The 11,366-nt window shown below is 46.0% G+C and overlaps 1 protein-coding gene across 4 annotated transcripts in view; it reads left to right on the top strand.

Moving 5' to 3' along the window:
- The first annotated feature begins 1,324 nt into the window (after positions 1 to 1,324).
- The window catches only part of SSBP2 (single stranded DNA binding protein 2), a 136,452-nt gene continuing 126,410 nt past the window's right edge, over positions 1,325 to 11,366 (top strand). For 2 of the 4 annotated variants that reach the window (XM_032096553.1, XM_032096551.1), the window contains exon 1: positions 1,328 to 1,498. In XM_032096553.1, the coding sequence (XP_031952444.1) occupies positions 1,440 to 1,498 (59 nt within the window). In that variant the 5' untranslated portion in view covers positions 1,328 to 1,439. Of the gene's footprint in view, positions 1,499 to 11,366 lie in introns of all 4 variants that reach the window. The other 2 variants (XM_032096552.1, XM_032096549.1) reach the window with 2 other exon arrangements.

Below are 11,366 nucleotides of genomic sequence, written 5' to 3'. Positions count from 1 at the left end.
ATAAAAATAAAAAAAAACACATATAATGGGGTGAAAGCCCGAGACAACCAACTTTGGCACAAAATGTCTTTTGTCGCCGTGTGCTTTAAACTGATGAATTATTGTGGTGGGCTCCACACACATCCCACACAGCCCACGCCGGGCAGGGAACTGCCACAAGCACCTCGGATTCTCCAGCCTCTCTCACTCCTTCCTGTTGTCTCTGCTACTCCCTCGCTAATTTGTTCCAGCCGCTCATTAATACTCTCCTAATCCCTCCTCCCCAGTTTCACCTCACCAACCATTCCCTTCGCTCTGGCAGCTCAGGATCCAGAGGATGTTTTTTTCCCCTTGCAGCTCCAACAATGATAAACAGATGCTGGTGGTCTACGTCTGGCACAACTTCCCTGCTCGAATTTTGGTCGGGTTTTTCGTGGCCCTGGTTGTTCCTGACATTTCCCTGCCAACACAACGGGGAGATATATGTTGGGTGCATTTGCAACCTGGCTTGACCAAAAGAAAGGGCTCGGCATTAAACACTTAAAACATCAAAATACTAAAAGCCCCACTCGCACGGGGCACACATGGGCGTGGGTTTACAAGGTTAGTCGAAGTTTAGACATAAGCAGGCATTAATAGCTGCAAAATTTGGGACTGTGGTTGAGGAGGAAGAGCAAAAAAAATTCCAGAGCGTCGGGTACTTAAAAAAAGAGAAATCAAGTAATAAATGGCCCCAGTGGCTGCTCTGTCTCTCTCCCCTCTCTGCGGAGCACGCAATTATTGCCATGTAACTTTAAAACAAATCAAAGCATTTCCTTGAATTTTCTTCAGACCGTGGGTGTTTCTCTCTCTTTTTTTTTTTTTTTTTATTTTTTTTTTTTAATTTTCTTAAGCTCCTCTAAGACACGCTGCCTTGCTTCAGGAAACGTTTCCTCCCCAGCTCCAGCCGCCGAAGGCCGGTGCCGGCTCTCGCCCTCCTCCGTCGCTGGGGGGTCCCTTCCCCGGGGGGCACCCTCGGGGAGGGGGATGTGCGGGGCGGAGGGACCCTCGGGGGTGCGGGCAGGGGCGGGGGGCTCGGTGAGGCGGCGGGGCCGCCGCGGGGCTCCGGCGGTGCGCGGGGCGGAGGCCGCGGGCCGGGGCGGCCGCGAGTCCGGTCCGCAGTTTGCGTCTCTCCGGCGCGCTCCCCGCTCGGCGGCGCGGCGGCGGGGGGGGCGGCGCGCGCCGGGAACAGCCGGTTGTTTAAAATCCTTCTCGAACCGTTTCTAATTCCCCCTCGCGCGGGGAGCGGCGCGCGGGGGGGGGGGGCGGGGCCGGATGCGCGCCCCGTCCATCACCGCGCGGGGGGCGGGCCCGGCCAATGGCGCGCGCGTGTGGCGCCCGTCACCGTGGCGACGGGGCCGGTCCCGGGGAGGCGGTGATGGGTTGACAGGTGCGTGACAGTCGGGAGCTTCTCCGCAGGCATGTACGGCAAAGGCAAGAGCAACAGCAGCGTCCCGTCCGACAGCCAGGCCCGCGAGAAGTGAGTGCCCCCCCCCCCCCCCCCGCGCCCCCTCACAAACTTTGCGGCGCTCGGGGGCCCGGCCCGCGCTCGGGGGCGCGGGGGCAGCGCCCGCGCTCGGGGGGTCCCCGTGAGGGACGCGGTGCCCGCGCTCGGTGAGGGGGGGGGGGGGGGCACGGCGGTGCTGCCCCGGCCCCGCTCGGGACGCTGCCCCGCGGTACCCGAGCCCCGGGCCGGCCCCGCAAGGTGCCGGGACCCCTCCGCTAACAAAGAGCCTGGGCAAGGGGCCGGGGCCGCGTCCTGCCCGTCCCAACTCGCCGCCTCGCAACTTTTGCCCGGCCCCGCATTGTTCGCTCTCGGGGGGGCTCGGCGCCCGCCCCGCCGCACAAAGGGCTCCCCGCCACCCCCGCGCCCCCCGCCTGGGGCCGGCCGGGTTCCCGCTGCCTGCCCCAACTCCTGCTGGTTTTATTATTTTTGATTTCCCATTGCGCACAAACCGCCGCGCTCCTGGGTTCTGCTGCCCGCGGAGCGGAGCGGGGAGAGCCCGACGGGGAGGGCTGGGGGTGCCCCCAACCCGGGCACCGCCGGGGAATTAGGGAGGAAAACCCGGTTTTTGGGAACGGACGGCGTCTCCCCAAGTTGTCCTGTAGCGGCAGCGACTTGGCGTGACCGAGGCCGGTTCCGCACGGCGGGGGTGGAGGGGGAGGAAAAGCCCGTGCGAGGAGGAGGAAGAGGAGGAGGGGGACGAAGTGTATCGGAGGTGGGAAGGTCGGGGTAAGGCTGCCGAGGGGGTCCGGAGGCGGAGACCTCCGTCCAGAGCCCAGGTTCACACCTCTCTGTTCCAAAAATCGCATCGCTCCGGAGCTGGTTCAGCACCGGGATCCGCGCTCCGGGCACGGCCGAGGAGTTTCCCTTCAGGCAGCTTGTCTTGAACCTTCACCTAAAAGTTTTTGTTTGTTTGTTGGGTGTTTTTCTTTTTCGGGGGGGGGGGGGGGGGGGGTTGGATTTGGTGGTTTTATTTGGGTTTTTGCCTTTTCTTTTTTTTTTCTTTTTTTAATGCTGGGTTAGTTCTTTTTCGTGCGTTTTTATTTCTGGTTTTGTTTGGTGGTTTTTTTTAAGGGACTTCCTAATTCCAGAGGCTGGCATGCACGCTTCCTGCAGCAGTAGCAGGCCAGGCATCTCTGTTTCTAGAGGAGAGGGAGGTGGTAGGGGGAATTTAAGGCGTTTGACGATTTCACACCTAACTTTGCACGGGAAAGTGGAGGGAGACAGAGGCAGCCCTGACGGGAAGCGTTAATTGCTGAGATGGAGCGGGAGACACAACTTGGGCTCTGAAATCTGATCAACTAGTGGCACTCCTTAGTTCCAGTGGAGGGATAATTTTAAAAATAATTGCTTAACCGGCTAGTGGAAGCACTGTTTATTTGTCTTAGCAAAATTAGGGAATTAAACCATTTCCTTGTGCTACATGGTTGCTGGTGTTTGTCAATACACTTGGTAAATCACTGAAGGGCACAGTGGGATCTCGCAGTGGGACTGAAAACAAATCCATAGGGCTGCTGTGTGTCGGATCAGATGAAGATCATGTTGTTTTAATTCTGCTTTGCAAGAGCTACCCGGCATAAGCCACACACACAAGTGCTCTGGTCACGGGGCTGAAACTTTAAACAGTTCTCAGCCGTATTCTTTCATTGTAGGTGATTTTTCTTCGAGGTTCTTGGTGCTGTAAAGCACGAAATATTTCGTTTGGTCTGAAAATGCTTGATAATTTTCAGGGCAAGCTTGCCAAACTGACTTACTGCCAAGTAGCAACTGCCCTCCAAAGTAAAGTTATGAGGACCTGCTAGATGGTGCTGTTCGATTTAAATACACGTTGTCTCCCACTCAGAACTACAGCTGGGAATGTGGGCTCCTCACATGTAGATTATTTTATGCAAAACACCGAAATGGTTTGTTTTTACACGGTGGACCTGACGGGTCGGAAACTTCATGGTCGCATATACTTACAAATGAACTCAGCTGGGAGTTGGAAATATCCTCTTTCTCCCCCCTCCTCCTTCCTTCAGTGAAAAAAAAAAGAGAAAAAAAGCTTTTAGGCTTGCTTTATGATGTGGAATACCATTATGTATAGTCTACATTCCAGATTTTTTGGTATTACATCTGTTAAAGTTTCTTCTTTCTGATCAGATCGCATCCTTGCCATTTGCATATGCTTTCTTTCTGACTTTCAAAAAAACTATGATTGCATTTTTTTTTTCTCTTAGGGCTTTGTTTTACAGCCACACAATGCTTGTCCTGACGTAAAGCATGAGTTTTTGTTCCACTCAAAAAAAAGTGGCTGTCCAATTAAATATCTCTACAAAAATACAGCTCTGACTTCTGCATGAGATCATGTTAATTTGGAAACCACGGAGAAAAACACATATGTTTGACTGATACAATAAGTACTTATTTAATCAAGAAGAGTGGGATTATAATTATGTTTAATTTCAAAGTTTTTAGAACAGAATATTCAACTGAACGCTGGCATGTCTCTTCAAGATTTTAAGTGCCTAAAATTTGTAGCCAGTAGCCAATCTCCAAAACACACTTGTAATAATTGAGGAAATAAAATTTTTTTAAAAATTACGCTCTCTTACTTTTTAATGGCCTGATTATGTGGACCATGTCTCTTCCCCATGAGGATTTGTGTCAGTGAGAGGACCAGGGTGTGAAAAGCTTATTTATCAAGTGTGGAAAAGATGTGTGTTGTTCAGCTGCTGTTTGTGATATTTGTTGTGATACATTTTACAGAACAATCCAGTGCCAAGTGTGTTTTGTAGCACGGTGTCTTGCTGTGTGCTGCCTTCAGTATTTGTGTCCTTTGAGGTTATGTAATTACTATAAAAATGAACAAGTTTTGCCAGCCATTTATAATAGCCCTTGGCAAATCTTCAGTTCCAAGATGGCATTTGTTTTATGGTCCTCCTCTCTTTGTCCCTCCTGCTTGACCTCTGGGGTGAAGTGCCTGTGTTATTTAGCTCCACAACACGTGTGAAGTGTGGGTAGCTGAATTTGGGGGCGACAATACCGAATTTTGTGCCAGAGAGGTGCAGCACAGTACAGCTGGGTAAAACACCGAGAGTGAGGGCACAGGATACCTGTGAGCCCTGAGGAAGGTGGAGAGGAAAATCACGGGAGTCTTTGTGCCCCCTCTTCTCTCTGGAACAGCTGTGCCTTAATTTTGCACTGTGTCCATCCCAGTTGCTCAAGGATGGAAAAGTTGTGTTAAACAGTAGCTCTTCATCACAATGCTGTGCCGGCTCCACCTGAGAGCCGACTACATTGTCAAAGGAAAAAGGACTATAAAGTATCCACACATCCTCTACTGTTATCTCTTCACAGCAACTATGAGCAATCTTTTTTGATTTTTTTTTCCCCCCTTATTCCTTAAAATGGGAGTATTTCAGATTAGGAGCTTGGACCTGCCAACGTTTCACTGAATGGTGAAACTCTGTAAATTTTTAATCTTTGAGAAAAGAGGACCAGACCATTCAAGTTCCAGGTGCAAATGCAACTATCTGTTTATAGAGAAATAATATTTCTAGTTGAAAGTATATATGTAGAAAAACAGTATTAAACAATATACAAGGAAAACTAAATTCTGGTGGGAATATATGTTTTGAAATCAGTTTTCCTCATATTCCAGTGGTCTTCTAAACTAGTCCTCTTCCCAAGAAGCCCTTAACCTTCTTGGGGCTTGGCAGACTGCAATTTCATTTGTTATAAAAGGATGCCTTATCAAAATACTGTTTCTCATCAGGTCTGTTTTGGGCAGTTGGCTGTTTGTACGTACAGTTCCTTTGTATGAGTGGAGTTGTTTGGGGTTTCTTTTTTCATGTTTTTTTTGGTTTTTTCCCTTCAGATTTGAAAATACTGCATTGCACAAGTTTACATAGTTAAGTCACCTTTTTCCACTGCAATGTTTGTAAGCTACGTAAAAAGAGGATTCAGATAAAAGTTAACTGGCTTCAGTGACAAATTTGCTGCTCATCCCTGGGAAATGGCCACCTAGTTTTTTAAGTTCATGGTGGTAAAAGATACATTAATTTTTTTTTTTCCCTCTTTGAAGACAAATCTGGTAGTTTCGTCCTGCCTGTTTTAGGAAGTTTGGGTTTGACATTTATACACTGATTCCGTCTGTCAGGTCTAACTTGTAAAAGTTGCAGTTGTGCTCCTCAGGGAGTCTATGGATATCAGGCATTTTAGGAGAATATACCTTTTTAGCAAAGTGTGCAGAAGGGAAGGCTCCGGAATTAGTAGCTATTTATCACTAGTTATTGTTGGCCATGTGCTTCAGGTGCTCCCTTAATCTGCACAGGTGTCTTGGGAGCGCATGAAAATGTTTCAGGGAATGTATGTGCTGCCATTCAGATTAAACAGGTACACAGTAGAAATTCATTCTGCTTAAATTACAGGCATATGATACTGTCACAAGTATTAAAGCAGCCAAGATTTTACTAACTGACAAACTTCCACTGTTTGGGTGGAAAAGTTATAATGCAATAGTTAAGCCTTGTGCCAATTTATTTAACTTGTTTGTGTGTAAAACTTCAGTTGAAATGAGGCCCGTTTTGAAAATCAGGCAAAAAAAAAAAAAAAAGCGTTTTCCAATGTTTTAAAAGTTTTCACAACTTTTACCGTGGAAGACCGATGATACTTCTCTCCTTCGAAACGCTTGAAATCTGGTTGAAAAAGAAAAGGATGCGGGATTTGATTCCAGGGATATGTCTTTCTCCCATTTGCATGACAAAGCATCTGAATTTAGCCAGGATACAAGCCTTTTCAAAAAGATGCATTTGCATATGCTTAGGGCTTACTGACTGTAATCGCTGAATATTTCATCTTCGCTGGGAGGCAGCAGATCCTGGGATCAGAGGGGAGTAAAACTGGGGCTGGGTGGGAAGGAAAGTGTAGATGTGAGCAGCTGGAGCCTGCAGCTGTGAGTTGCCAGGACACAGAGATAACAGGGAGCATGGAGGACACGGAGTGGAAATGGCCAGTCTGGAGAGGGGAGATAGAGAATTGCTCCCTAGAGAACCGGCCCTGGGATCTGGGATCGGGGATCTGGCTGCAGCATCTGGACCAGGGACACAGACCTGGCAGGAGGGAGCAGAGCCAGCACAGCTAGGAGGCAGGTCAGGAAGCAGGAGGCTTTTGTTGAGTTAGGAGGAACATTCTGTCCCTCCAAGTGCTGGGAAATGACCATCCCCTTGCTGCCAGGAAGGACTCGAGAGAGCGGAGGTGTAAAATTTGTTGTCTTGCAAGGTAAAACCCTACCCACACGTATGAGATGCCAGCTGACCGACCGAGGGGTGTGTGGCAGTCCTGGAGCTGCATCTCAGGGAAGTCAGAACCCTGGGAGGGAAGGGTAGGATTTGCCAATCAGAAGCAGCTGGAACAGTGTGTCTCTGCAGTGTCTGAGTGCTGTACTTGCATTCCCAAAAATGTTCTCTTAACTTGGAAAATGCGGATATATACTGAGCGTATTTCTCACTTTGCCCTCATTTGCATGTTCACTGAATTTTTTTTCCCTCTGGAAAAAAAAGCTCTGGGGTTTTTATTGTGCAGAGAAGAGCATTGTTTTGGTAATGAGCAGCTATTTGATAATTTGCTATTTTGCTGTCTTGCGGTATGTGCCTTATGGCTGCCTTGCTGTTTCATAATACGGCTGTTCCTACAGGAAGATTGTGTTGTTTCTTTGGTGCCCAGCTCCACTGTGTCTGAGCTTCACCTCTAAAAATAGGCATCAAGCCACTCCTGACCGACAGCCAGTTTGGAAGTGGCACTAAGGTGCAGAAAAGCAAAAAGAAAAATGTTTATTGGTTATTGGGTGCCCAATTTGAGGTATGTAGCCCTGAATTTTTTGTTTTTAATTGGTGTATCACATAAACCAGAAATGGATATAGACAGCTTCCACTGTCTCTCTTGCCACAGGATGAGATGCCAAAGGAACTGTAGAAATGTAGTATTTTTTTGAAACCATCTCTCTTTTGGTTCTACTTTAAATTGGGGAACACACTCAGAAGTTATCCAGGCTGGAGAGCTGCACTTACCTGCAGCAGGACCTCTCCAGGCTGCTGTGCTTCGGGAGGGAGACTCACAATTGCATGGTTGTGTGGTTTGGGGTGACTGTGATTGAGTACAGCCGCTTCCTGGGAGGGTCACTGCCCTGCACAGGCTCGTGGGGTACTCTGCAGGCAATGAGCAATGGCTCAAAGCACCTCGTTTTTAAGGGTTTTCTGCTAAAGCTCCTTTGGGCACAACCAGATTACATTTTTTTCTCCACAAATGTTCAGGAGCTATGTCTACAGAGCCTTCCAGCTCCAGTGTTGCTTGGGGTTAGGACCACTTGTTTCCTCCTTTTTTTGGTGCACAAACATTCCAGGAAGGAGTGCTGGTCCAGGCTGAGTCACAGCTGAGGGGTTTTTTCTGCTCAGTTGAGCCACTGACCCGTAAGTCCAGGCTGTTCAGGCAATGGGCAAGGTGCTGTTTCAGGTCCTGATTGAAAATCATCCTCAGATAGTAATAAACGTGTAAAGTCAGAAATCTTAATGACCTCTGTCCATCCTTCTCTAGTCTTTGCTGTATTTCTCACTTCCAGGAAGGGAACAGGTGAGAACATAAAATGTCCCTTTCTAAGAAAATGAAATATGGCAGTAGTCAAGACCATAGAGTCCTAGCTTTTCACTTTCCATCAAATATAAAAATAAACGGAACATTTTTGTGGTGGATCATTTTTTTTCCCTTTCACACCTTCTGTGGTTCTTGCCTCTGGACTGGTTTTGGGTTTTCTCCATATTATTAGTAGCGTGTCCAGAGCAGAATGAAATAATTACCTCTCATTTGAAATAATATATTTATAAAACAATCCTGCTAATACTCCCTGGAACACTTGGCATGTTTATTGTTGTTGGGAGGGCTTGTTTGTTTGTTTGAGGGTTTTTGTTTTATTTTGTTTTTCAAGTAATCCATTTTTGCAGTCACACATGCCCTCCAGGTTCTTTTTGCAACACAGCTGCCTTGCCAATTATTCCCCATTTCATATTTGTGTAGTTGATTTCTTAGTCCTGAGCATGGTACTCCACATTTGCCTGTATTGAATTTTCTGTTATTAACTTTCCCTTTTCCTGTCCCCAGAAGGGCTTGTAATCTTTCCTGATTTGTCATGTACACTTCTGTATTTTCCTACATACCACTCATTAATGGATGTCTTTCACTGGAGTTGGCTTAGGGTAGCAAGAGCTTTCTTGAAACGTTCTCTCTTCTGTAGAAACACGCTGTTAGTGACTCTTCCATCATTTATTTCATGTGATTGTACCCTGATTTTTCATTTCATGAAGATGCTTGCTGATGCAGGTGTCATGTGATAGGCTAAGAGCCGAAACTTAATATTTTAACTTTTCCACATGTTCCTCCTTGCCCACTGCCCACTCTCCCAGGGAACCCAAACTGAGCTGACATTTCTTTTCCTTGACAGATAATGTTGGCCTCTTGCCTTTCTGTTCTGAAGGTGTTTCTATCCCCGAAGCCCTTCCTTTCCTCTCCCTTTGCCCCTCCATTCCCTGTGCCCAGAGCAACCTGAGCCTGTTGTGGAGGAGCCTTTGGCTCCTCCAAGCCCCAGCTGCACACAGCTTTGACATACACATCTTCTCTCTAGGAAAACCAGCCTTGCTGGTGATAAAAGAGCAAAAATTTAAATTAATATCATTTACGTTGCCCATTTTTTTTCTCTAGGCTTTCCAAAGTTCTCTCAATCTTTCTTTGGGCAAGAGTACAGGGGTCTTTTAGGCTTTATTTTTAAGCTGAAGCCACCTGTGAAAGAACACTGTGACACCACACTTTTTTTGCCTCACCTTGTTTCCTGTGCAAATATCAGTTGAAAATTACAATTTGAGAAAATCCAGGTTTCAGAAATTACATTTCTGATGGCAGATACAGTTTGTCAGCTTGTTTAACTCTTCTATGCATTGAATTCATGGGCTGCTTCATCCCATCCTTGCTAGGCTTTAAATCTGCCTTTGAGCTTGTGTCTTGTTGTTTTTTGGAGTTTGTATGGGTCTGGTTGAAGTACAGTCCTTGATGTTAACCCCAAACTCGTGATGGGATTGATCAGGCCTAAATTGCCAATGAATTCCTAACTTGCTACTCAGGCTTGACTGTTTCTTTTCTTCCTTTTTCCTATTCCTTAATAAAATATAGTCTTTGAAAGAAATTTCCATCATGAAGAAGAAATTTAAGAAGTTACTGATTACACCATGTCCTATGCTTTACATTAATTTCCATTTTGTTTCCAATGCCTCTGATTCTTAGGAGAGATTTCACCTTAAAACCAAACCCAACCCCTCTAATTTTCATAGAAAGAATCCAGTGTTTTGAAAATACAGAAGCAATAAGTAATCAGTACTAATGAGTTCCCAGTATATGTAAATTCCAGTGCATGTAATTTCGTTTTTATATTGCTATTGATAATGTCTTGTTACTAGCAGGTGCATTTTTATATTGATATAATGAATTTGGAGAGTTAATAAGAATGCTCCACTGCTGGAATGAAGCATTTTTACAGGTAATCAGAAGAAGGTAAAAGGCTCTCTATGTTTTCTGTGGTAAACACCTTAATGCTTATAAAAAAATGTTGGGTTTTAGTCTTGAAAACCTGTTTTATAGGTTAGAAAAAAATTCCAGCAACATCAGTGGCAACCTGAAGTAGCCTGTGTTCCTTTCCTTGGGAGGGGCTGTGCTTTCTGAGGAAGATACTGGAGTATGGAAGTGGAACTGTAATTCCTTACTAAAATGTTGTTCTGGATGGTGTTGGGACAGACTGGACCATGTGGCTGACAGGGGGTGTGATTGTGTCATAAACACGGGGGGATTTGTGAGGCTGCCACCTGACGCTCCTCAGAAGTTGTGCTTTATCAGATCCCTGTAACAGCAACAGCAGGATTTGAGAAACCAAAGCCCCACTTGATTTCTCCATGATAGATATGTATTTATGTTCTTCTCCCAGCTAACTCTCAAAGGATGGGTGCCAGCTTTGGATGGCTCCTGTTTGGGTCAGCCTTTGAGTTGAGGTGCTGATGGGGAGGTGCTGGTGCTTTTTGCATGGTTGGAGTGTGGGTGAGTTACTGAAATTCCATCAGGTCTATCAGGAATAATGAAGCTCCCTTGCCAAATCTGAAACTGCCCTGGAAATGAAGGTTATGACTCCTGTTGTGTGTCACTTGAACTGTTTGGCCCTTTTAATTGCTTATTGTTTAATATTCATTGAAATGTGAATTTGGAGAGGGTACGTGCACATGAAGGTGATGTTTAAAAAAACGTAAAGGCACATATCCCAGCCTAAGGCATTTGGTTTTCCTGTGTGTTTGTATGCACATTGTAAAAGAATACAAATGAAAGTTCTTTTTCTGGGTTGGAGTAGAAGTACATGATCAACAAATAAACACACAGAGCTTGCACACAGGACAGTTGGTTAACAAAAATACAAAGCTGGAAAAGATGAAGGAGAGCTTCTGATCAGGAGATGAAGAGCAGCGTTGGAAGTTTGGAAATGTGCCTCTGGTGATGGTAATGGGCTTGACAAACTGAGCTGAAAGGTAAAACATGCTGGTGTTCCTGACTTCTGATGCAGCTCCTCAAATCCAGTGTCACTTCTAATTGTGCTAAATGTACATCTAATTCTTTATGAAAGAAAGATGTTTACTTTTACGAGACTATTATGTGTAGACAACCATTATGTTGCATCCACAAACTTATATATACTTCAAAATATTTTTTAAAATAATATGAGGTATTATGATGCAGCAAAACCCAGATAAGCAAACAACTCCCAACCCCAAATAAAACTATC

The sequence above is a fragment of the Corvus moneduloides genome, chromosome Z, assembly GCF_009650955.1.
Source record: "Corvus moneduloides isolate bCorMon1 chromosome Z, bCorMon1.pri, whole genome shotgun sequence".
Lineage (NCBI taxonomy): Eukaryota > Metazoa > Chordata > Aves > Passeriformes > Corvidae > Corvus > Corvus moneduloides.
The sequence above is the reverse complement of the archived record's forward strand: the minus strand, read 5'-3'. Positions and strand labels throughout refer to the sequence as shown.